The sequence below is a fragment of the Camellia sinensis genome, chromosome 4, assembly GCF_055761805.1.
Source record: "Camellia sinensis isolate YWXY chromosome 4, ASM5576180v1, whole genome shotgun sequence".
NCBI lineage: Eukaryota > Viridiplantae > Streptophyta > Magnoliopsida > Ericales > Theaceae > Camellia > Camellia sinensis.
In genome coordinates this window covers 172,377,084-172,404,698 of record NC_138964.1, presented here as the reverse complement: position 1 = coordinate 172,404,698, position 27,615 = coordinate 172,377,084, and the positions used below count along the sequence as shown (strand labels likewise).

At 42.9% G+C, this 27,615-nt stretch overlaps 1 protein-coding gene across 1 annotated transcript; it reads left to right on the top strand.

Moving 5' to 3' along the window:
* The first annotated feature begins 24,661 nt into the window (after nucleotides 1-24,661).
* Nucleotides 24,662-27,492, top strand: LOC114304202 (uncharacterized). The gene is made up of 7 exons (XM_082923856.1): nucleotides 24,662-24,934; nucleotides 25,111-25,210; nucleotides 25,299-25,534; nucleotides 25,659-25,880; nucleotides 26,736-26,828; nucleotides 26,904-27,008; nucleotides 27,112-27,492. The coding sequence occupies exons 1-7, from the start codon at nucleotides 24,662-24,664 to the stop codon at nucleotides 27,490-27,492; spliced, it is 1,410 nt and encodes a 469-aa protein (XP_082779982.1).
* Nucleotides 27,493-27,615: the final 123 nt, after the last annotated feature.

The window sequence follows — 27,615 nt, the reverse complement described above, 5'->3', positions numbered from 1 at the left end:
CACATACAGGAGAGAGAAAGAGAGAGAAAGAGGTTGAGATTTATATGAAAGGGGCCAGTAGCATCTGCCCTTTTTCTTTTTCTTTCCATTTTCTCTGTTTCATTCAGATTGTGTTCCACTACTCATATGGTTGAAAGTGGCACTTCTGTTATACAAATATTATGGATGACCAACAAATTATCTCACTTCCAAGTATATAATGAAAAGGTTTTCTAATCTAATATTTGTTGACAGCTAAATAGCCAGAGAGAAACCCTTATATATGTATGCGTGCACAAAATCTTTCTGCCAGAGCATGGTATTGAACTGTTTTCTATATGTGCCTTTTATCAGACTGATGGATCAACGTCATTTTCCCGTTTGAATTCAGTTTTTGCACTCACTGTTCTGTTTAGATGTTGTATATGGACCATTTCCCACAGTTTCACTGTGCGTGAACATTTTTGTTTGATTATGAAGTTAATCATGGTTGAAATATTTTGCCAGAATTGGTGACCCTGGTATCGAGAATGGTTTTGAATTTTTCCTTCTAAGACAGAAGTTGTACCTTTCCTGTCAATTGATTTTTTATCACACAAATAATGTTCTTTATGCTAAGACAAATAATGGTTTAAATTCACTCTCTTGTGTTCCAATGTTGCCAATCAATGACTGTAATGAAGTTAAATCTTTTGGAAGACCATCAATGTAACTCAGCTACATCCCTTGATTTCAGATCTTTTGTGTTCCAATGTAACTCATTTCTGGTGCATTTGTGCGGACATTCTGTTGGAAGACCAGCCTCAGCTACATCCCTTGATTTCAGATCATTAGCTTTTGATCATCAGATTACTGCCCATTGGTTTTTAGGTTAGCTACAAGATACATATACTTCCATCGTACTTTTTTAAGTTCATTTGCATGTGTAATATGTATAGCTAGAATTTTGAAACAATTTTGTCTCCTATGTAATATGTATAACTAGAATTTTTTACGAAGTATTTAAATTTTCCTTTTAATTAGCTGATCTCTGGACTTAAGAATATCTAAGATCCCATAAAGCATAGTAGCATGTCTAGCCTATTCATCTAGCAAACTGCGGCAGTTTGTCCTCAATATTAGACATACACCTTGAAACAAAGACAAATAGAATGATCACTTTCTCTTGATCTGGAGAAGATCTTTTTCTGACTATTAAACTCAGGAAATTTTTATCTCAACTATTTATTCATTTGTCAAAAAATTTCCATCACTTTGCTTTATCTAAGCTGTAGCTCCTTTTCTACTTGTCTTCTAGTCCTTTATTTATTTTATTTTCTAGTGGAGGGGGTTCTTCTCTGTTGAAGTGGTTTGCTATATATTAGACCTTTTTTTTTCATAATCTCTCTCTCTCTCTCTGTGTATATGTAGACATGTACAAAATACATGTTTATGTTCTTAAAATTATTTTATAAATTTAATTGTATTTTTGTGCTAAGTATAGCTTATTTTGTGTTTTTTTGTGGGGAGGTTTCTGCCTCACCTTTATTCATGACTGCACAGTTGAGGTCGTTCAGGCGGATTCTTTTTTTATTATTATTAAGTCCCTCTCTCTCATGCATGCACATCCAGTGCTTACTCTTTATTTTATTATTTTTGTGTCTTGTTTTGCCTCTTTTGAAAGGATTCTCTTGCTTTATTCTCATTCCTTTCCCACTCTCTTCAGTAAAGTCCCCTTTTCTCCTTATCTTTTTACTCAATTTACTTTTCTTTTGGAGCTTTGGAATGGATAGCTATATTCATTTCTATGGAATGGAAGTGTACTACTTGTTTTGAGAGATGAGGGTGTAATACGTAGGTATTATATTTAGAGTTACTTTTATGAGATATTTTTGTGGATGTATACAGATGATGGATAAGAGTTGGATTGATTTTCCAAATAGGATGTCGAGCGAATACATTAATGGGATTGATGAATTCCTTGTGTTTGCCTACACCAATAGGGTTGAAGGTTCGATGATCAGTTGTCCGTGTAGGAAGTGTGAGAATCAATACTATTTTGTACGAGAGGGTGTACGGGAGCATTTGATTTTGAATGGTTTTTTAAAAAAATACAAACATTGGATTAATCATGGGGAATCTTACGTATCTCTACATGGAAATCGAGAGAATGAAACATTAGCTAATTAGACATTGGGGATGATATGATTGGAATGACACAAGGGGCTATGGGAAATCCACATGCCGGTACAAGTGTTGAGGGTGATGAACCACAGGGGCCTGATCCCCATGCATCTGAACTCCAGCTCGGTCCAAATGCAGAGACTGCAAAGTATTTCAAACTTCTTCAAGATGCACAAAGTGAATTGTATCCGGGTTGTCAGAAGTTCACATCTTTGTCATTCATTTTTCGACTTCTACATTTGAAGGTGCTTAATCAGTGGACAGACAAGTCTGTTGACATGTTACTTGAGTTATTGAATGAGGCGTTCCCGTTGGGTGTAAAACTCCTAGACTCATATTATAAAGCTCAAAAGGTCACAACAGATTTGGGCTTTACGTATGAGACGTGGGATGCATGTCCCAACAGTTGCATGTTGTTTCGAAACGAGGACGCCAATCTTGATAAATGTGTCATATGCAACAGTTCTAGATGGAAATCAAATGGTGATGGTGGTTCAAATGGTCCTAACAAAGGTGGCAAACAAATAGCTGCAAAACAGATGAGGTATTTTCCTTTAAAGCCAAGGTTGCAGAGGTTGTTTATGTCATCCAAGACGGCCAAGTTCATGAGATGGCATGCAGAGGAACGAACTGATGATGGTGTCTTCAGGCATCCTGCTGACTCCCTTGCATGGAAAGATTTTGACCGTCGGAATATTGACTTTAGTAATGATTGCCGAAGTGTAAGGCTTGGCTTAGCATCTGATGGTTTTAACCCATTCAGGACGATGAACATAGTTCATAGCACTTGGCCTGTTGTGCTCATTCCATACAACTTGCCGCCATGGATGTGCATGAAGCAACCATTTCTAATTTTATCCGTGCTTATTGACGGCCCGAAAGGACCTGGTGACAAGATTGATGTGTATATGCAACCATTGATTGAGGAGTTGAACGAACTATGGAATGAGGGTGTGTCAACATTTGATGCATCAACAAATCAAATGTTTCAAATGCATGCAGCTTTACTGTGGACAATTAGTGATTTTCCTGCATACGCAAACTTGTCAGGATGGAGCACTAAATGCGAATATGCATGTCCTTGTTGTAATAAGGAAACTACATCGTGTTGGTTGAAGCATAGTAGGAAACAATCATACTTGGGTCATCGCAGATTTTTACCTACTGGCCATAAATTTCGGAAGGATAAAGTATCATTTGATGGTAGTCGGGAAGTCAGACTCAAACCAAAATTGTTGTCTGGAACTGAGATGTTGCTACAATTAGAATCTGAGGGTATTTTAACCCAATACAAGAGGAATGACCTTAAGGAGAGGCATAGGAGACAGGTAGAGAAGGAGAAAGTTGGACATCGCACCCATAGTTGGAAGAAAAAGAGTATCTTTTATGAATTGCCATATTGGGAGCACAATCTAATAAGACACAACCTCGATGTGATGCATATAGAGAAGAATGTTTGTGATAATGTGTTGTAGACAATATTAGGGGTTGCAGGAAAATAGAAGGATGGTGTTAATGCTCGGCGTGATTTACAAGATATGAATATTAGAAAACCCCTACATTTGCAGTTAAGAGGGTCGAATAAAGCCTATTTACCACCAGCACAATTCACGATGACCAAGGATGAAAAAGATTTGTTCTTGAAAGTGTTGAAGGAAGTAAGAGTTCCTGACGGGTATTCATCCAATATATCACGTCGTGTGCGCTCACATGATAGAAGTATTGGGGGTCTTAAGAGCCACGATAGTCATATTCTGATGCAACAACTTATTCCATTGGCTATTCGAAGATCGTTACCAAAGAATGTAATTGAACCCTTGATTGAATTGAGCAATTTCTTTAGACAATTGTGTTCGAAAGTGAATCGTGCGACGGATTTGCAATATATTCAAGATCGTATCGCTCTAACACTTTGTCATCTAGAGAAAATATTTCCTCCGAGTTTTTTTGATATAATGGAGCACTTGCCTATACATCTAGCTGATGAAGCCTTATTGGGTGGAGCGATTCAGTTTCGATGGATGTATCCAATTGAGAGGTATCTTCTTACTTTGAAGCAATACGTGCGTAATAGAGCTCATCCTGAAGGATCAATTGCTAAAGGATATCTTATGGAAGAATGCATGAATTTTTGTGCACAATATCTCATTGATGTGGAAACCAAATCTAGTCGACCCGTGAGAAACTATAGTGGTGCTGATAATTTGGGCCATGCTATTAGTGAAAACACAAGCTTTTATCTTGATAATACTTCTTGGGTACAAGCTCATCGGTACATCTTATTCAATACAAGCGCGGTTCAACCATTCATAAAGTAGGTTAAGTCACTCACTCAATATTTTATTATGTTTTATTGAATTTTCAACAAAATTTTTTGTATTGCTAAAATCTCAATCTACAAAGCAAACACCTTGAAGTACTTCAGCTCAAAATGCCTCGTGTCGACGATCATCAGCTTCGGCATGAACATTTTGAAACTTTTTACATTTGGTTCAAGGAACATGTATGTATTTAACTCTATAGATTCTAGTTACTTAAGTCGATCTACATTTTAAATTTTACATTTTCGTGTTAAATAGGTCCAAACTTTGCGAAGGACTACTGATGTCATATTTTCTGAAGAGATTATTCTCTTGGCAAATGGTCCTTATAACCTGGCAAGGAGGTTGAACGGGTATATGCTGAATGGGTTTCGGTATCGAGTAAAGGCCATGGATGATCGTCGAGCCACACAAAATTGTGGTGTAGCTTTGAAGGCAGATACCATAAGTTATGCTAGTCGAAAAGACAAGAATCCTCGTGTGGGGTCTGTGTACTATTATGGACAATTGACAGATATTGTTGAGCTTCGATATTCCAATGAGAAGAAACATGTGTTGTTTAAGTGTGATTGGATTGACAACATTCACGAAAAGAAAGAAGATGTCTTCAATTTTACGTTGGTAAACTTCAATCATTTGTTGTACCGAGATGATCGAATTACCAATGAACCTTTCATCTTGGCGTCCCAAGCAGAGCAAGTTTGGTATGTTGCAGACCCGTTACAACCAAACTGGCAAGTCGTGGTGAAGATGTCTCAAAGAGGTTTATTTGATATGAGTTCGACTGATCCACAAATCGAGCCATACATAAGCCAACAATTGGAAGAAAATATAATGCTTCGTGATGAAGAAGTTGGTTGGGTGAGGGAAGCCGCAGAAGGGGAGACAGTTGATGTTCAAATAGGCTAATATTTAATCAACATTAGTAATTCAATTAAGGCCAAGGTTGTAGTTAATCATCAATTTCTTAATTTACTTTGTCTTTGTAATTGTATTAGTTCAATTAATGTCATCTTATAGTTGATGACAACCCATTGTCTATGTTTCTAATGTCAATTAATGTTATATTGCTTGCAGATTATTATGGGAAGGAAGAGGAAGCCTGATCATCCCCGGCGCATGATGTCTGATGTGCTACATAACAGGACATCAGTAGCACCACCATCAGAGGACGCATCACATCGGCCACCATCGGAGGGGCCATTAGTGCCACCACCATCTGAGGGGCCATTAGTACCACCGCATCGACCACCATCAGTGGCACCACAGCAGCTACCATGTACTCAGCCTCCACGCCTACCATCGGTGCGTCCACCATCAATGGCACCACAGCAGCTAACATCCCGACTAGAGTCATCAGCATATGAGCTATCCGCAGGTATATAAATTTGCTTTGATTTGTATGAAAATCATTTAAACATACATTTATTTATGCTCATTATATATAACTTGTTTATTCTCATTGTATTTTGCAGACCCTTCGACTTCTTCACAGCCTACATCAGGTATAAGAATTCGATTTGTATTCACATTATTTAAATTTGCATTTGTTTATCACCGTTGCATATTGTTTATTGTTTTTGTATCTCGCAGGTCATGTTAGTTCTTCATCAATCTCGACTAGGCGTGGTAGAGGATGTGCCAAGGGCATTAAAGAGTGGGGTACTGGTAAAAAGCTGGACATACAATTTGATGAAAATTACTGCCCAATAGGGGATAACGTCGCTAAGTTAACTACTCAACTTGGCATCATTGTGCGAAATGGTAACATTGTTCCTCTTACTTTTCTTGACTGGAACAATGTGCCTGATGATATTGTTGATGCTATCTGGAAGGATGTGAAGGTAAGAGTATATTTTTGTCCACAAATTTGAATTCCAAAATTGTGTTATTATTATTTAAACTTTGAAATTGTGTTTTATAGGACAATTTGAATATATGTCCAGAGGAGTACAAGTCAATCTGCATGAAAAACTGCAACAGCATATGGAAGGATCACAAGAACAAGATTAAGGTTAAGTATTTCAAGCCTAGAAGTTCTGATCCTAATCTGAAGGATGATGTTCCTTTGCACATTGTGCCAAGCCAGTGGGAAGAACTTGTGGAGTATTGGCGTACTTCTGATGCTGAGGTATACAAATAAGTTATATTTATGATATGTAAACATACAAATCATATTTACATACTTACATTTGTTGAACCTGTTATAGAAAATTGCAAGTAGGAATGCTAAAAATCGGCGAGCTCACGGCATAGCTCATACCACAGGGCGTACTAGTTTCTCTCAAATACGACATGAGGTTTACATTTTATTGTTTTATTTTTGTATATAAATAAACATTGAATATTTGCAAATTATTTGGATTCTAATTTTCATATTTCTAAAAAAATGTAGATGACCAATAAGGGGGAGTCTACTGATAAGATGAATGTTTGGCTTATGACACGTAGAGCAAATGACCCAGAGGTTATCCAGACCTTGGTAGTTTCCAAACACCTTTGATTGTATTTGAAGTTTATTTTTTGTGTGTCAACCATCTTAATTTGGCATATACTTGTATGTCTTATTCAATACATGATGAGTTTAATCGTCAACTCTCTATGCTACTTGAGGATGGTCGGACTTTGGAGGCTAGGAATGCTATTTTCTATGAGTTGATAGGTCATGACGGACATGGATATTGTCGCACATACGAGAGAATTGTGCCTCGGAGAGCGGTGTATAAAGATGGTGCTGGGCCATCACAGTCAACACCCCAGCCATCAACTATTGAACAGATCACGCAGCAGGTTCGTGCAGAGCTAAGGGATGAGTTGAAGGAGGAGCTGCGAGCAGAGTTCTCTACACATTTACAGCAGATGAGAGTTGAGATGATGGCGTTTGTGTCACAGGGGGTGAGTGTGGATCCCAACAGACAGGTTCGATATAAATTAAATTGTTTGATAGTTCAATTTTCACACAAGATTATGTATAAAATTCGAATATGATTAACACATTATGCATTGACTATCATAGGTTCCTGATGCATTGAGTGGCCACCGGGCATTTAGGGAATCTGCAGAAGATGAGAATCCATATACACCACCACCAAAAGATCAGGTACAAAATGTATCTTTGCAATCTAAGCTAAAATGTATCTTTGCATTCTTTACATTGTAAGTTAAGAGACTTGTGGGAAAAGATGAGACTCAAATCGGGTTCCCGGATTGGGAGTTAGAGTTGGATTTAGCACGAAACTTGGCACACACGACTGCCTAGGTACGAAAGACTAGTGGGAGAAGACGGGGCTTGAGTCGGGTTCCCGGTTTGGGAGTTAGAGCCGAATTTGACTTTAGGCAAACTAGTTCCTTAAGAAACTTGAACTCGAGGTGTTAACGCCCCAAAATCATCAAACGGCGTCGGTTTCGCACGAAACTTGGCACACACGACCGCCTAGGCACGAGAGACTTGTGAGAGAAGACGGGGCTCGAATCGGGTTCCAGATTTGGGAGTTTGGGCCGGATTTCCCTTTAGGCAAACTAGTTCCTTAAGAAACTTGAACTCGATGTGTTAACGCCCCAAAATCACCAAACGGCGTCGGTTTGGCACGACACTTGGCACACACGACCGCCTAGGCATGAGAGACTTGTGGGAGAAGACGGGGCTCGAATCGAGTTCCCGATTTGGAAGTTAGAGCCGGATTTCACTTTAGGCAAACTAGTTCCTTAAGAAACTTGAACTCGAGGTGTTAACGCCCCAAAATCACCAAACGGCGTCGGTTTGGCACGAAACTTGGCACACACGACCTCCTAGGCACGAGAGACTTGTGGGAGAAGACGGGGCTCGAATCGAGTTCCCGGTTTGGGAGTTAGAGCCGGATTTCACTTTAGGCAAACTAGTTCCTTAAGAAACTTGGACTAGAGGTGTTAACGCCCCAAAATCATCAAACGGAATCGGTTTGGCACGAAACTTGGCACACACGACCGCCTAGGCACGAGAGACTTGTGGGAGAAGACGGGGCTCGAATCGGGTTCCCAATTTGGAAGTTAGAGCCGGATTTCACTTTAGGCAAACTAGTTCCTTAAGAAACTTGAACTCGAGGTGTTAACGCCCCAAAATAACCAAACGGCGTCGGTTTGGCACGAAACTTGGCACACACAACCGCCTAGGCACGAGAGACTTGTGGGAGAAGACGGGGCTCGAAATCGGGTTCCTGGTTTGGAAGTTAGAGCCGGATTTCACTTTAGGCAAACTAGTTCCTTAAGAAACATGAACTAGAGGTGTTAACGCCCCAAAATCACCAAACGGTGTCGGTTTGGCACGAAACCTGGCACATACGACCGCCTAGGCACGAGATACTTGTGGGAGAAGACGGGTCTCGAATCGGGTTCCCGATTTGGGAGTTAGAGCCGGATTTCACTTTAGGTAAACTAGTTCCTGAAGAAACTTGAACTCGAGGTGTTAACGCCCCAAAATAATCAAACAGCGTCAGTTTGGCACGAAACTTGGCACACACGACCGCCTAGGCACGAGAGACTTGTGGGAGAAGACGGGGCTCGAATCGGGTTCCCGATTTGGGAGTTAGAGCCGGATTTCACTTTAGGCAAACTAGTTCCTTAAGAAACTTGAACTCGAGGTGTTAACGCCCCAAAATCATCAAACGGCGTCGGTTTGGCACGAAACTTGGCACACACGACCGCCTAGGCACGTGAGACTTGTGGGAGAAGACGGGGCTCGAATCGGGTTCCCGATTTGGGAGTTAGAGCCTGATTTCATTTTAGCCAAACTAGTTCCTTAAGAAACTTGAACTTAAGGTGTTAACACCCCAAAATCACCAAATGGCGTCGGTTTGGCACGAAACTTGGCACACACGACCGCCTAGGCACGAGAGACTTGTGAGAGAAGACGGGGCTCGAATCGGGTTCCCGATTTGGAAATTAGAGCCGGATTTCACTTTAGGCAAACTAGTTCCTTAAGAAACTTGAACTTGAGGTGTTAACGCCCCAAAATCACTGTAAAAATTGATTTATTATTGATTATTGAATGTTGTTATCAATTACAAATGGTGAGGGACTCCTTATATAGGAGATGTAGTGGAGTAGGTGGTAGTAGGTGGTAGTGGTAGGTGTAGGTGGTAGTGTGTAGTAGGTGGTAGTAGGTGGTGGTAGGTGTAGTGGGTGGAGTAGGTGATGGTAGATTTTAACAGCCCCCCGCAAACTCAAGGGGGATAGGAACTAACCAACTTGAGTTTGGAGAGAGTAACAAAACAAGAAAATAATCTGAAAAATAAAAAAATGGATAGGAGACACTGTATGGTCGTGTCAGACCGTTGTAGAAGACTGTATGGTTGTGGCAGACCGATGTAGAAGACACTGGCTCGTGTTGGACCGATGTAGAAGACAGTTTATGGGGTCATGTCGGACCGTTGTAGCAGACAATGTTGTGATAGTTGTTGTGACAGTTTACGGAGTCTTGCTGGACCCTTGTAGAAACTAACCGAAATCAATGTCGGGACAGTTTACAGAGTCTTGTCGGACCCATGAAGGAGCTAACCGGAATCAATGTCGGGACAGTTTACAGAGTCTTGTCGGACCCCTAAAAAGTCGCACCCTCAAAAGGTGTGCCCAATTTTTCAAAAGGCGTGCCATCAAAAGGCGTGCCCAATCCATAAAAAGACGTGCCATCAAAAGGCGTGCCTATCAAAAGGAGCGCCCATGTTGTCGGCGAGCGCCGAGAGGCGCATGATGCGCGTGTCTGCCTCTTCGTCAGGGTCTTTATAAACTGAGGCGAAGGCTGTACTTGAGGCAGAAGCGAAGACAAAAAAACCTGGGAAAAAACTTCTGAAAAACTCTTCATTTTCTGAGAGAGATATTCGTTTTCTGAGAGATTGCCTCTAAGAGCTGCAAATCTTGAAACACTCTGTAACCAACCCTTCCGAACATTATCAGTCTGAAATTGCTATTTCGCTGAAACACTCAGCAACCCAAAAAACATGGCCTCTTCTTCCCGTTCAGCTACCCAGAATATGGCCTCTTCATCCCGTGGTCTACTCACTCTCTTTCCCGACCTCAACGAGTCAACAAGAGAGATAACTGGTGCGGTGGCCCGTGAACCTCAACAAAACACCTCTAGTTTTGCTCCGTTGAACTTTCCGATGCGGTCGGTGGAGCAAAAAATGGCGGTGCAAACTGATATTGAGGCCAATCAGTATACTTTGAAGTCATGTGTGGAAACCATGACTGCGGTCACAAACTTGTCGCACCGGCTGCAGAGCAGGACAAATGAGGTGCAGCAGTTAAATGCCCAACTGGCTCTACTCCAACGCATGTATAAGGATGCGCGAGCAGAGATAAGTGTGTTAAAGGCAGAAAACAAGGAGCTGAAGCGGAAGGCCACCGTGATGTTCCGATTTGGAGGTCCACCATATGCTGCAGTGAAGGAGCAGGGAGGAGTGATCATGCCCAGTGGAGTGGGAAACACGGAGGTAGCACTGTCAAGGGCCGCCCAGGACGGAGGCAAGAAAAAGAGACTGGCGGCAGAGTAGATAAGAAAAAATCCCGCCTGTGGATGTGTTTTTTTTTTTTTTTTTGTGTAAAATTGTGATCGGGGTTGATCCTTGAGATGAATAAAATGAGTTTGGTGTGCAGTGCTTCTTCTTCTGCTGCTTCTTCCTCTTCTTTTTTTTTTTTTGTTTTTTTTTGTTTTTTTTTTTTTGTTTTTTTTTTTTTTGAAAAGAAAAGAAAAGAAAATAATGGAAAAATAAAAAGGAAATGTGAGATTCAAAGTTGTGTGGTCGGGTCCTACCACTAATGGAAAAGTAAGATGATGGGTGTGCAAACCAGGTGATGTTTCGGTGTCTTTTCAAAAGATGGAGTAAAATAAATATAAAATAAAAAAAGAAAAGAGGAAAGTGAAGTGGGGAATAGGAGTGTAATGAAAAAGAAAAAATATAGGTTGGAGAATCTGAGCATCGTGGGAAACAGGAGTGTGGGGAAAGAATAAAAAAGAAAAAATATAAGTTGGAGAGTGGGTCACATGGGAGAGAGAAAAACAACACGCATATGCAGGTGCTCACTCTTACCAAGTCTTCCTTCACAGAGAGGTCTTTTGAGTCCAGAATAGAGTGGCCAAACAAACAGGGCACTATACAGTGGCTCATCAAACCATGAGCTTTCTCATTGTTGTAGCCACACGTGTGTTTGCTCCACTTTGCTTTTTTTTTTTTTTTTTTAACTTTTATTTTTATGCCACAACGGATATGCTTCTGCGATCTCGGTTTAAGCAATCGAACACCTCGACTCTCACAGTGGCCTGTTTGTGACCAGATTTCACCCAAACGCATGATCCTCCTTTGCGTGCGGACGAGGATGGAGATTTTGGCAGAATGGGTGCCTGCGGTAACGGACTAAACATGTTGTTGCCGAATTGCAAGTCTTGGATTATAGGGTTTGAAGCCCTGCTGGGTGGAGATCCACAAAAAAATGGTGGCGATGAGGCCACTTGATTATTGGATTTTTCGGCACTGTAACTTCCTTTGGTTAGAATGATGTCAAGAAGTTCCATCCCTGCTTTGGACTCGTAAATCTCAGTTTGATGATTGAGATGCCATCTCGAAGGTCTGATTTGGTCGTTTATGGAGGGAGACGAGATCGCCGATGATGTGGAGGACGGTGTAGCTGGTGGCGGAAGGAGGAGCATCGGTGTAGCTGGAGGATCTCGAGCTGTACGAGGCCGAGGGAGGGAGGCAGACTGGGAGAGAGCTTCGGCAGACTGAAACAAGCTTGCTAAATTAATCGAACAGACTGAAACCCATGTCATCATCAGACTCCTCCGCTGGTTCTTCCTTCTCTTCCACAGCAGCAGCAGGAGCAAAACCAGAATCAGCAGCAGCTGCAACAGGAGCCACAGCAACAGCAAACTTGGTCGGATCCTCGAGGTACTTCTTAACTTTGTCTGCCTGGGGGAAGGAATATTCAGTTGCAACTGCAACAGCCAAAACATTTTTGTAGGCATTGAGTGTGTATCAGTGTGTATGTCTTGAGTGATGGCAACAGTGAGGTGCCGAGAGGGAGAGGGAGGTTTGAATTGGTTGACATCCGGCGGGCGGTCAAGGCAAGGTTGCCGCCCGCCGGAAGGCGAAGAACACCAAGATCTTTAACCTATAGCTCTGATACATGTAAAAATTGATGTATTATTCATTATTGAATGTTGTTATCAATTACAAATGGTGAGGGACTCCTTATATAGGAGATGTAGTGGAGTAGGTGGTAGTAGGTGGTAGTGGTAGGTGTAGGTGGTAGTGTGTAGTAGGTGGTAGTAGGTGGTGGTAGGTGTAGTAGGTGGAGTAGGTGATGGTAGATTTTAACAATCACCAAACGGCGTCGGTTTGGCACGAAACTTGGCACACATGACCGCCTAGGCACGAGAGACTTGTGGGAGAAGATGGTGCTCGAATCGGGTTCCCGATTTGGGAGTTAGAGCCGGATTTCACTTTAGGCAAACTAGTTCCTTAAGAAACTTGAACTAGAGGTGTTAACGCTCCAAAATCATCAAACAGCGTCGATTTGGCACGAAACTAGGCACACACGACCGCCTAGGCACGAGAGACTTGTGGGAGAAGACGGGGCTCGAATTGGGTTCCCGATTTGGGAGTTAGAGCCAGATTTCACCTTAGGCAAACTAGTTCCTCAAGAAACTTGAACTCGAGGTGTTAACGCCCCAAAATCACCAAACGGCGTCGGTTTGGAACGAAACTTGGTACACATGACCGCCTAGGCACGAGTGACTTGTGGGAGAAGACGGGGCTCGAATCGGGTTCCCGGTTTGGAAGTTTGAGCCGGATTTCACATTAGGCAAACTAGTTCCTTAAGAAACTTGAACTAGAGGCGTTAACGCCCCAAAATCATCAAACGGCGTCGGTCTGGCATGAAACATTGCACACACGACCGCCTAGGCACGAGAGACTTGTGGGAGAAGACGGGGATCGAATCGGGTTCCCTATTTGGAAGTTAGAGCCGGATTTCACTTTAGGCAAACTAGTTCCTTAAGAAACTTGAACTCGAGGTGTTAACGCCCCAAAATCACCAAACGCCGTCGGTTTGGCACGAAACTTTGCACACACGACCGCCTAGGCACGAGAGACTTGTGGGAGAAGACGGGGCTCGAATCGGGTTCCCGGTTTGGAAGTTAGAGCCGGATTTCACATTAGGCAAACTAGTTCCTTAAGAAACTTGAACTAGAGGTGTTAACGCCCCAAAATCACAAAACGACGTCGGTTTGGCACGAAACTTGGCACACACGACCGCCTAGGCACGACAGACTTGTGGGAGAAGACGGGGCTCGAATCGGGTTCCCGATTTGGGAGTTAGGGCCGGATTTCACTTTAGGCAAACTAGTTCTTCAAGAAACTTGAACTCGAGGTGTTAATGCCCCAAAATCATCAAACGGCGTCGGTTTGGCACGAAACTTGGCACACACGACCTCCTAGGCACGAGAGACTTGTGGGAGAAAACGGGGCTCGAATCGGGTTCCCGATTTGGGAGTTTGAGCTGGATTTCACTTTAGGCAAACTAGTTCCTTAAGAAACTTGAACTCGAGGTGTTAACGCCCCAAAATCATCAAACGGCGTCGGCTTAGCACGAAACTTGGCACACACGACCGCCTAGGCACGAGAGACTTGTGAGAGAAGACGGGGCTCGAATCAGATTCCCGATTTGGAAGTTAGAGCCGGATTTCACTTTAGGCAAACTAGTCCCTTAAGAAACTTGAACTCGAGGTGTTAACGCCCCAAAATCACCAAACGGCGTCGGTTTGGCACGAAACATGGCACACACGACCGCCTAAGCACAAGAGACTTGTGGGAGAAGACGCGGCTCCAATCGGGTTCCCAATTTGGAAGTTAGAGCCGGATTTCACTTTAGGCAAACTAGTTCCTTAAGAAACTTGAACTTGAGGTGTTAACGCCCCAAAATCAACAAACGGTGTTGGTTTGGCACGAAACTTAGCACACACGACCGCCTAGGTATGAGAGACTTGTGGGAGAAGACGGGGCTCGAATCGGGTTCCCGATTTGGAAGTTAGAGCCGGATTTCACTTTAGGAAAACTAGTTCCTTAAGAAACTTGAACTAGAGGTGTTAACGCCCCAAAATCATCAAACGGCGTCGGTTTGGCACGAAACTTGGCACACACGACCTCCTAGGCACAAGAGACTTGTGGGAGAAAACGGGACTTGAAACGGGTTTCCGGTTTGGGAGTTAGAGCCGGATTTCACTTTAGGCAAACTAGTTTCTTAAGAAACTTGAACTCGAGGTCTTAACGCCCCAAAATCACCAAACGGCGTCAGTTTGGCACGAAACTTGGCACACACGACCGCCTAGGCATGAAAGACTTGTGGGAGAAGACGGGGCTCGAATCAGGTTCCCGATTTGGAAGTTAGAGCCGGATTTCACTTTAGGCAAACTAGTTCCTTAAGAAACTTGAACTCGAGGTGTTAACGCCCCAAAATCACCAAACGGCGTCGGTTTGGCACGGCACTTGGCACACACGACCGCCTAGGCACGAGAGACTTGTGGGAGAACACGGGGCTCGAATCGGGTTCCCGGTTTGGGAGTTAGAGCCGGATTTCACTTAAGGCAAACTAGTTCCTTAAGAAACTTGGACTAGAGGTGTTAACGCCCCAAAATCATCAAACGGCGTCGGTATGGCACGAAACTTGGCACACACGACCGCCTAGGCACGAGAGACTTGTGGGAGAAGACGGGGCTCAAATCGGGTTCCCGATTTGAGAGTTAGAGCCGGATTTCACTTTAGGCAAACTAGTTCCTTAAGAAACTTGAACTCGACGTGTTAACGCTCCAAAATCATCAAACGGCGTCGGTTTGGCACGAAACTTGGCACACACGACCGCCTAGGCACGAGAGACTTGTGGGAGAAGACGGGGCTCGAATCGGGTTCCCGATTTGGAAGTTAGAGCCGGATTTCACTTTAGGCAAACAAGTTCCTTAAGAAACTTGTACTCAAGGTGTTAACGCCCTAAAATCACCAAACGGCGTCGGTTTGGCACGAAACTTGGCACACACGACCGCCTAGGCACAAGAGACTTGTGGGAGAAGACGGCGCTCGAATCGGGTTCCCGATTTGGAAGTTAGAGCCGGATTTCACTTTAGGCAAACTAGTTCCTTAAGAAACTTGAAATCGAGGTGTTAACTCCCCAAAATCAGCAAACGGGGTCGGTTTGCCACGAAACTTCGCACACACGACCACCTAGGCACGAGAGACTTGTGGGAGAAAACGGGGCTTGAATCGGGTTCCCGGTTTGGAAGTTAGAGCCGGATTTCACTGTAGGCAAACTAGTTCCTTAAGAAAGTTGAACTCAAGGTGTTAACGCTCCAAAATCACCAAACGGTGTCGGTTTGGCACGAAACTTGGCACACACGACCGCCTAGGCACAAGAGACTTGTGGGAGAAGACGGGGCTTGAATCAGGTTCCCGATTTGGAAGTTAGAGCCGGATTTCACTTTAGGCAAACTAGTTCCTTAAGAAACTTGAACTCGAGGTGTTATCGCCCAAAAATCACCAAACGGCGACGGTTTGGCACAAAACTTGGCACACACGACCGCCTAGGCACAAGAGACTTGTGGGAGAAGACGGGGCTCGAATCGGGTTCCCGATTTGGAAGTTACAGCCGGATTTCACTTTAGGCAAACTAGTTCCTTAAGAAACTTGAACTCGAGGTGTTAACGCCCAAAAATCACCAAACGGCGTCAGTTTGGCACGAAACTTGGTACACATGACCGCCTAGGCACGAGAGACTTGTGGGAGAAGACGGGGCTCGAATCGGGTTCCCAGTTTGGAAGTTAGAGCCGGATTTCACATTAGGCAAACTAGTTCCTTAAGAAACTTGAACTAGAGGTGTTAACGCCCCGAAATCACAAAACGGCGTCGGCTTGGCACGAAATTTGGCACACACGACCCCCTAGGCACGAGGGACTTGTGGGAGAAGACGGGGCTCGAATCAGGTTCCCGATTTGGGAGTTAGAGCCAGATTTCACTTTAGGCAAACTAGTTCCTTAAGAAACTTGAACTCGAGGTGTTAACGCCCCAAAATCATCAAACGGCGTCGGTTTGGCACGAAACTTGGTACACACGACTGCCTAGGCACGAGAGACTTGTGGGAGAAGACGGGCTCGAATCGAGTTCCCGATTTGGGAGTTTGAGCCGGATTTCACTTTGGGCAAACTAGTTCCTTAAAAAACTTGAACTCGAGGTGTTAACGCCCCAAAATCATCAAACGGCGTCGGCTTGGCACGAAACTTGGCACACACGACCGCCTAGGCACGAGAGACTTGTGGGAGAAGACGGGGCTCGAATCGGATTCCCGATTGGAAGTTAGAGCCGGATTTCACTTTAGGCAAACAAGTTCCTTAAGAAACTTGAACTCAAGGTGTTAACGCCCTAAAATCACCAAACGGCGTCGGTTTGGCACGAAACTTGGCACACACGAACGCCTAGGCACTAGAGACTTGTGGGAGAAGACGGGGCTCGAATCGGGTTCCCGATTTGGACGTCAGAGCCGGATTTCGCTTTAGGCAAACTAGTTCCTTAAGAAACATGAACTAGAGGTGTTAACGCCCCAAAATCACCAAACGGTGTCGGTTTGGCACGAAACTTGGCACACACGACCGCCTAAGCTCGAGAGACTTGTGGGAGAAGATGGGGCTCGAATCGGGTTCCCGATTTGGGAGTTAGAGCCGGATTTCACTTTAGGCAAACTAGTTCCTTAAGAAACTTGAACTAGAGGTGTTAACGCCCCAAAATCATCAAACGGCGTCGGTTTTGCACTAAACTTGGCACACACGACCGCCTAGGCACGAGAGACTTTTGGGAGAAGACGGGGCTCGAATCGGGTTCCTGATTTGGAAGTTAGAGCCGAATTTCACTTTAGGCAAACTAGTTCCTCAAGAAACTAGAACTCGAGGTGTTGAGGCCCCAAAATCACCAAACGGCGTCGGTTTGGCACGAAACTTGGTACACACGACCGCCTAGGCACGAGTCACTTGTGGCAGAAGACGGGGCTCGAATCGGGTTCCCGGTTTGGAAGTTTGAGCCGGATTTCACATTAGGCAAACTAGTTCCTTAAGAAACTTGAACTAGAGGTGTTAACGCCCCAAAATCATCAAACGGCGACGGTTTGGTGTGAAACTTTGCACACATGACCGCCTAGGCACGTGAGACTTGTGGGAGAAGACGGGTCTCGAATCGGGCTCCCGGTTTGGAAGTTAGAGCCGGATTTCACTTTAGGCAAACTAGTTCCTTAAGAAACTTGAACTAGAGGTGTTAACGACCCAAAATCACCAAACAGCGTCGGTTTGGCACAAAACTTGGCACACACGACCGCCTAGGCAGGAGAGACTTGTGGGAGAAGACGGGGCTCGAATCGGGTTTCCGGTTTGGAAGTTACAACCGGATTTCACTTTAGGCAAACCAGTTCCTTAAAAACTTGAACTAGAGGTGTTAACGACCCAAAATCACCAAACAGCGTCGGTTTGGCATAAAACTTGGCACACACGACCGCTTAGGCACGAGAGACTTGTGGGAGAAGACGGGGCTCGAATCGGGTTCCCGATTTGGGAGTTAGAGCCGGATTTCACTTTAGGCAAACTAGTTCCTTAAGAAACTTGAACTCGAGGTGTTAACGCCCCAAAATCATCAAACGGCGTCGGTTTCGCACGAAACTTGGCACACACGACCGCCTAGGCACGAGAGACTTGTGAGAGAAGACGGGGCTCGAATCGGGTTCCAGATTTGGGAGTTTGGGCCGGATTTCCCTTTAGGCAAACTAGTTCCTTAAGAAACTTGAACTAGAGGTGTTAACGCCCCAAAATCATCAAACGGCGTCGGCTTGGCATGAAACTTGGCACACACGACAGCCTAGGCTCGAGAGACTTGTGGGAGAAGACGGGGCTCAAATCGGGTTCCCGATTTGGAAGTTAGAGCCGGAGTTCACTTTAGGCAAACTAGTTCCTTAAGAAACTTGAACTCGAGGTGTTAACGCCCCAAAATCACCAAACGGCGTCAGTTTGGCACAAAACTTGGTACACACGACCGCCTAGGCACAAGAGACTTGTGGGAGAAGACGGGGCTCGAATCGGGTTCCCGATTTGGAAGTTAGAGCCGGATTTCACTTTAAGCAAACTAGTTCCTTAAGAATCTTGAACTCGAGGTGTTAACGCCCCAAAATCACCAAACGGCGTCGGTTTGGCACGAAACTTGGCACACCAGATCGCCTAGGCACGAGAGACTTGTGGGAGAAAACGGGGTTTGAATCGGGTTCCCGGTTTGGGAGTTAGAGCCAGATTTCACTTTAGGCAAACTAGTTCCTAAAGAAACTTGAACTCGAGGTGTTAACGCCCCAAAATCATCAAACGGCGTCGGTTTTGCACGAAACATGGCACACACGACCGCCTAGGCACGAGAGACGTATGGGAGAAGACGGGGCTCGAATCGGGTTCCCAATTTGGAAGTTAGAGCCGGATTTCACTTTAGGCAAACTAGTACCTTAAGAAACTTGAACTCGAGGTGTTAACGCCCCAAAATCACCAAACGGCGTCGGTTTGGCACGAAACTTGGCACACACGACCGCCTAGGCACGAGAGACTTGTGGGAGAAGACGGGGCTCGAATCGGGTTCCTGGTTTGGAAGTTAGAGCCGGATTTCACTTTAGGCAAACTAGTTCCTTAAGAAACATGATTTAGAGGTGTTAACGCCCCAAAATCACCAAACGGTGTCGGTTTGGCACGAAACTTGGGACACACGACCGCCTACGCACGAGATGCTTGTGAGAGAAGACGGGGCTCGAATCGGGTTCCCGATTTGGGAGTTAGAGCAGGATTTCACTTTAGGTAAACTAGTTCCTTAAGAAACTAGAACTCGAGGTGTTAACGCCCCAAAATCTTCAAACGGCGTCGGTTTGCACGATACTTGGCAAACACAACCGCCTTTGCATAAGAGACTTGTGGGAGAAGACGGGGCTCGAATCTGGTTCCCGATTTGGGAGTTAGAGCCGGATTTCACTTTAGGCAAACTAGTTCCTTAAGAAAGTTGAACTCGAGGTGTTAACGCCCCAAAATCATCAAACGGCGTCGGTTTCGCACGAAACTTGGCACACATGACCGCCTAGGCACGAGAGACTTGTGGGAGAAGACAAGGCTCGAATCGGGTTCCCGATTTGGGAATTAGAGCCGGATTTCATTTTAGGCAAACTAGTTCCTGAAGAAACTTGAACTTAAGGTGTTAACGCCCCAAAATCACCAAATGGCGTCGGTTTGGCACGAAACTTGGCACACACGACCGCCTAGGCACGAGAGACTTGTGAGAGAAGACGGGGCCCGATTCGGGTTCCCGATTTGGAAGTTAGAGCCGGATTTCACTTTAGGCAAACTAGTTCTTTAAGAAACTTGAACTTGAGGAGTTAACGCCCCAAAATCACCAAACGGCGTCGGTTTCGCACGAAACTTGGCACACACGACCGCCTAGGCACGAGAGACTTGTGTGAGAAGACGGGGCTCGAATCGGGTTCCCGATTTCGGAGTTAGAGCCGGATTTCACTTTAGGGAAACTAGTTCCTTAAGAAACTTGAACTAGAGGTGTTAACGCCCCAAAATCATCAAACGGCGTTGGTTTGGCACGAAACTTGGCACACACGACCGCCTAGGCACGAGAGTCTTGTGGGAGAAGACGGGGCTCAAATCGGGTTCCCGATTTGGAAGTTAGAGCCGGATTTCACTTTAGGCAAACTAGTTCCTCAAGAAACTTGAACTCGAGGTGTTAACGCCCCAAAATCACCGAACGGCATCGGTTTGGCACGAAACTTGGTACACACGACCGCCTAGGCACGAGTGACTTGTGGGAGAAGACGGGGCTCAAATCGGGTTCCCGATTTGGAAGTTTGAGCCGGATTTCACATTAGGCAAACTAGTTCCTTAAGAAACTTGAACTAGAGGTGCTAACGCCCCAAAATCAGCAAACGGCGTCGGTTTGGCATGAAACTTTGCACACACGACCGCCTAGGCACGAGAGACTTGTGGGAGAAGACGGGGCTCGAATCGGGTTCCCGATTTGGCAGTTAGAGCTGGATTTCACTTTAGGCAAACTAGTTCCTTAAGAAACTTGAACTCGAGGTGTTAACGCCCCAAAATCACCAAACGGCGTTGGTTTGGCATGAAACTTTGCACACACGACCGCCTAGGCACGAGAGACTTGTGGGAGAAGACGGGGCTCGAATCGGGTTCCCGGTTTGGAAGTTAGAGCCGGATTTCACTTTAGGCAAACTAGTTCCTTAAGAAACTTGAACTAGAGGTGTTAACGCCCCAAAATCACCAAACGGCGTCGGTTTGGCACGAAACTTGGCACACACGACCGCCTAGGCACGAGAGACTTGTGGGAGAAGACGGGGCTCGAATCGGCTTCCCGATTTGGGAGTTAGAGCCGGATTTCACTTTTGGCAAACTAGTTCGTTAAGAAACTTGAACTCGAGGTGTTAACGCCCCAAAATCATCAAACGGCGTCGGTTTGGCACGAACCTTGGCACACACGACCGCCTAGGCACGAGAGACTTGTGAGAGAAGACGGGGCTCGAATCGGGTTCCCGATTTGGGAGTTTGAGCCGGATTTCACTTTAGTCAAACTAGTTCCTTAAGAAACTTGAACTCGAGGTGTTAACGCCCCAAAATCATCAAACGGCGTCGGCTTGGCACGAAACTTGGCACACACGACCGCCTAGGCACGAGAGACTTGTGGGAGAAGACGGGGCTCAAATCGGGTTCCCGATTTGCAAGTTAGAGCCGGATTTCACTTTAGGCAAACTAGTTCCTTAAGAAACTTGAACTCGAGGTGTTAACGCCCCAAAATCTTCAAACGGCGTCGGTTTGGCACGAAACTTGGCACACACGACCGCCTAGGCACAAGAGACTTGTGGGAGAAGACGGGGCTTGAATCGGGTTCCCGATTTGGAAGTTAGAGCCGGATTTCACTTTTGGCAAACTAGTTCCTTAAGAAACTTGAACTCGAGGTGTTATTGCCCCAAAATCACCAAACGGCGTCGGTTTGGCACGAAACTTGGCACACACGACCGCCTAGGCACGAGAGACTTGAGGGAGAAAACGGGGTTTGAATCGGGTTCCCGATTTGGGAGTTAGAGCCGGATTTCACTTTAGGCAAACTAGTTCTTTATGAAACTTGAACTCGAGGTGTTAACGCCCCAAAATCACCAAACGGCGTCGGTTTGGCACGAAACTTGGCACACACGACCGCCTGGGATGATAGACTTGTAGGAGAAGACGGGGCTCGAATCGGGTTCCCGATTTGGAAGTTAGAGCCGGATTTCACTTTAGGCAAACTAGTTCCTTAAGAAACTTGAACTTGAGGTGTTGACGCCCCAAAATCACCAAACGGCGTCGGTTTGGCACGAAACTTGGCACACACGACCGCCTAGGCACGAGAGACTTGTGGGAGAAAACGGGGCTTGAATCGGGTTCCCGGTTTGGAACTTAGAGCCGAATTTCACTTTAGGCAAACTAGTTTCTTAAGAAACTTGAAATCGAGGTGTTAACGCCCCAAAATTTCCAAACGGCGTCGGTTTGGCACGAAACTTGACATACACGACTGCCTAGGCACGACAGACTTGTGGTAGAAGACGGGGCTCAAATCGAGTTCCCTATTTGGGAGTTAGAGTCGGATTTCGGTCTAGTCAAAATTATTTACTAAACTATCTTTGTAATTATATAGTAGTTAATTTTTTTATATTTTTCTGTAATTAAAATATTAACACCATTATATTGTTATTAATTATTTTTATTTTGTTTTTTTAAGATATTTCTTTAGTAGCAGTTTGCTTCTTGTGGAATGCGGGCGTATAAAGATTATGACCAATTTTTATTTTTTTAACCCACGAAGGAATCAAGACGAAAACTTTTGGTTTTGATTTTGATTTATGTTATTTAAATTTGTGAACAACATTATGTATGTATTATGCGACATTATGTAGTGGCATAATTTTTATTGTTATGGATTTTTATTTATGTATTGTTATGAATGGAACAACATTATGAATGTTCATCATGTGCCAACTTTTGTTTATGTATGTATTTATATTATTATGCAATTTTTAGATTTTTTTTAGTTATTTTTCATTTAATATAGGTTTTTTTATATTTTTAATTATTTTAATACCGGGATTTTTTTTTTTAATTTTTTTTTGAGACGGCGGAGCACCCCCGTCGCAAAAAGAAAATGGTAGCAAGCTTTTTGCGACGGCGCCAATACTGTCGCAAAAGGTAGGAATTAAACTGAAAATAAGACCTTTAGCGACGGCTCAGGTTGCCGTCGCCAATAGTCATTAGCGACGATACTTTTACCGACGGGATTTGGCCGTCGCAAAAAACTCTTTTAGCGACGGCAAGACTTTACCGTTGCAAAAAATCCAGATTTTCGTAGCTTTTTGGCGACAGAAGTTTGCCGTCGCAAAAAACAAAAGCCCTTTTGCAACCCCCTTTGTTGCGACCCCCACTTGTCGTCACAAAAAACTATTTACCGTCGCAAAAAACCATTAGCGACGGCGTTTGGAGTATTTGCGACGGCGTTTTGCCGTCGCAAAAAACCATTTTTTTTGTAGTGATAATCGACCCGAACGAAATCAAGATCGTGGCGAACGTCACAAAGGGTTAACTGTATTCACAGAAACTGCCCGTCCTATTGGCCTAATCACAAGGAATGCTGATATGTCACAAGAATATCGTGATATGGCTCATTGATTCTTGTTGAACAATAGCCCCGAGATAGAGAAGTATCTAGAGCATGTTTTTCATTTAAATATGTGTATTCTTAGCTTTGTTAATGTAGTTAGCAGTGCATAATAATCACATTCTTTTGAGTAGGATACACAAAAATCTATTACGGACTCCATCTGACCAAGGCATAACCCGTATACAACAACAAGAGTTTCCCAAGTGGTTCAAAGAGCGGGTAAGGCATTTTCAATTTTAAGACATGATTAAAAATTTGTATAAGATTTGATCATTTATTAATTTATTTTTACTATCTTAATGTACGTTATATGTGAATGTAGATAAATATATTGAGAGAAGAAAAGTCACCAGAAGCGACCAATGATTTATGGTCGTTAGCAAATGGCCCAAATTTACTAGTAAAAGAGTACTCAGGTTGCATAATCAATGGCGTACGATTTCGTACAAGAGAAGTAGACAATCGCCGTAACAGTCAGAATAGTGGTGTGCTTACGGAAGGGGATCATGAGGGAGTGACACATGAATTTTATGGTCACTTGTGCAATGTTTCGGAATTGGAGTACATGTGTCATAACAAAGTTGTATTGTTCTAGTGTGAATGGTACAACACAGGAAATGCAGGTCGAAGTAGAACATTGCGAACCGATGATTATTGCACAAGTATTGATGTCACAAGTCGGTGGTATCAACACGACCCTTTCATCTTGCCTAGCCAGGCTAAGCAAGTCTTTTACCTAAATGATACCAAATGGGGACAACCTTGGCAAGTCGTTCAACGAGTGCAACATAGGGGTGTCTTTGATGTACCAGAGGTAGGTGATGGAGAATCATTACATGAACCAGAAGAAAACGATGTGTTCCAACAAGAAAATATTACCGATGTTGTTCCAATTGACATCGGCCCTAATGTTCAATGTTAAGAGATGGTGTTGAAGCAGAAGTTGTTACAAGGGTTAGGTCATCTGATGAAACAATGATACAGAAAAGAGCTGACAAACAAAATGAAGAGTGTGACGAACCTGATGTGGATTGCGATATGGATCTTGATGTAGACTAGGATTTGTAGTTATTTTGCACTTTCTATATGAACATTGTTCTTAATTAATGTAGTTGAATTTCAGTTGTGGGGTTCATCCACTGTTATGTAGGTTTATCATTGATTGGTCATATTGTGTGTCTGATGGCTTTGTAATTAATTTGTTCTATGATAAGTAAATGGTAAAAACAAAAATCATCCATATCACTCTAGCCATATTTCAATGATTTAGAGCCTATACGACATATCCACTTGTTGAGATTGTTGTTTCTTTATGGTTTATGTATAGAAATATATAATTATCTTTTCTTTACATCTAATGTTCAATTATGTGTATCCACCAAAAAAATGTTCAATTATGCTTTATAGTTGGGCAAAATGGACGCTACAAAAAAGCAATTGACCAAACCAAGTACCGCAACTAAGAAGGTAACGAACTATGAGAAACAAAGAATGAAGAATATTAATAAAAATCGTGAGAGAATGAATGCTCTAGGAGTGAAGAATATAACTTGTTTAAAGGCTATGATTCAACATAAGAAATTGAGGAAGGAAAAACAAATACCAATTGAGGAAAATGATGATGATTATCGACCGTCAGAGGCTGAAGATGGCAGTGACACTGAAACCTATGATTTGTTTGAGCATGAGGTACTATACATTTATGCATTGTGAAATATTTTCTTTCTTGTTACTTTCAATTCATACACACATAGACATGTATATCTTTGTACATATATTCATATTTTATTATGTTATTCAGCTGTTAAAGATACCATCGAGAGCCCGTTCACAATCTCATCATGAGGCATTGACCCACGCATTAGAAGAGGGGGGATACCTCTTCACGTCCTGAGGTGACTAGCAATCCGCCACCACCTCTCAATGTGGAGCCTCAACTTGAGGTGACTGCTGGTAATACTATTGGTAAGACACACTCTTTATTTACATTGATTTGAGATCTTAATTAAATTTGTTCACATACTATTTCAATATTATGGCTTCACAATATCAGCTGCTAAGCGTGCTCGTGGCCCGACTCGAGGCAAAGAGGTTCAAGGCCTTGTTGATAAAGATGGAAAGCTTAGCGTGCCTATCCCTCCAGAATTTCGTGCACCGGTAGGGGACTATGCCTCAAAACTAGCCTCAAAGATTGGTGTAGAAGTGCGAACTCGTTTACCAAATCCAAGTGTTCGTAGGTGGAAGTATGTTGATGCCTCCGTTAAGGAGGCGATGTTTCAACGCTTGAATGTAAGTTCGTTGTCTACTTATAGGAGATTTTACTCATTTTTATAATAGGTTAGAAATCTTAATTATTTATTGTAATTATTTTATTTTTTATAAGAATTATCTATGACTTATCTATTTTTTGCAGGATCAATTTGATTTACAAGGAGACCCTGTTGATATAGAGAAGGCAATGAACACAAAATTTGGTCGGAGATTGAGTAACCATATCTATAGGCTGCACAAACAATTCATGGAGCTGAAAGAGGCTAAAGGGGAGGAGTATGCAAGAAATCACCCACCAAAGAATGTCGATCCTACCAAGTGGATAGATCTTATTGATAAAAAGTGGAACACTAAAGAATTTCTGGTAACATTTTCATCTTTTTTATTATATTAGCGAAGAAAGAATTTGATTAGAATAGGGAGAGATTCTAAAACAACTAGAAAGAACACAATCAATTTGCTGTGAAATTCCATATGTATTCTTTTCCCTTTATCTTCTAGGCATGTAAGTGGAACATAATAAAAACCAAATAAGTGGAAAAATGAGAAAGGGAAACTATTAAACATGGATTGGAAGGCTCGCATAATAGGAGATTAATTTATGGTTCCTTAAAGTGCATCTTTCACATCATAGAATAAAGAACTAAGATTTCAGTTTCTATGATTGTATTAATTTTCTGTTTGTTCTTGGGTTTGGTCTGAAGTTTCATGATAATGGTAAGCAACTAGCTAAGTAACTAATATAGGGTATTGAGACAGAACTTTAGATTTGATAGAGTTGCGGAAGAAAGAAAGGGTTATGAGTTTGGTATCAGTAATTGTTCCATATCTTGTGAAATGTAAATGGATTTTTTCACAATCTATCTTGCCCATGCTTATATGCCCCCTATTTGTGAACGGTGTAAATTACTCGTTTTTCTTTTTTCACCCAGAAAAACCATCTTATGATGAAATCTTAACAAGTCCTCTAATCTATTTTTCACAGAATTGAATAAAACTAGTGAATAATTTGAAATATCTTTTAAGTTGAAATGATATATAGGAAAATGATAGAGAGGAACAATGCAATTTCTTTATTATCAACCATTAAATTTGTTTTACTAGTGATACATTTCATTGTTATATTGGTTCATTATTCCTTACAGGAACAATCAAAAGCCAACATATTTGTCTTACTAATGATACATTTCATTGTTATATTGGTCATTCTTCCTTATAGGAACAATCAAAGGCCAACATCGCGAACAGAGAAAGGATGTATACAAAACATAGGTGTGGTTCTAGGTCAATCCCTGTTAGAGTAGAAAAACTGGTACGTATCCTTGCACTTTCAGAATTATATTAGATTCTTAGCTTTATTTATTGAATATTTGGTCTATCGAATTAGGCACGAGAAAAGAAGATGCTACCTGATCTAGCAGAGTTGTACAAGGAAACTCACTATAATGAGAAAACACATGAGTGGGTCTCATCTCAAGCTCAGTGTAATTATGTGAGTATATATTGCAATTTTTATTAACAAAATTTTAGAATACTATTTGTTATAATCTTATTTAATTTTCTAATAATTATTTAATTTTTTTTATATTTGATAGGAAAATATGATACAGACACAGGCTGATCACCTCTCACAGCCAGGATCAACCCCTTTGACTGCAAAAGAGCTATCAATCAAAGTCCTAAAGCCAAGGTCTGGCTATATGAAGGGACTTGGCATGAGACCTTCATCCTCTATTAGGAGAGCCACTACCATATATACTGAAACAAATAATTATGTGAAGTGCCTTGAGATGCAAATAGAGATACAAAAGGAACAAATACAAATGCAGAACAATAAAATAGAAGATCTTGAAGAGGGTAAGAAGAAGCAAGGGGAGATAATAGCTGATGTTGTCAACTTTTTGAGGACCAAAGGATTCACTAGACACTTTGGAAATGGAGGGGACTCATCCACAAGTGGACATACTTCTTGGTAAAGTATATTAACTTTAATATAACAAATTTTATAAAAGAATACATGTTTGAAGAATTAGGAAGTAATGGAAACATGCATATGACATCCAATTTGTACAGGTGCACATGATGTATAAATTGTGAAT

Bases quoted from the DNA above. Each gene is read 5' to 3' on its own strand.
- LOC114304202 (XM_082923856.1), top strand. From the start codon at position 24,662: ATGGACGCTACAAAAAAGCAATTGACCAAACCAAGTACCGCAACTAAG. The intron at 24,935-25,110 runs GTACTATACATT...CCCACGCATTAG, and splicing joins ATGATTTGTTTGAGCATGAG to AAGAGGGGGGATACCTCTTC. The intron at 25,535-25,658 runs GTAAGTTCGTTG...TATTTTTTGCAG, and splicing joins CGATGTTTCAACGCTTGAAT to GATCAATTTGATTTACAAGG.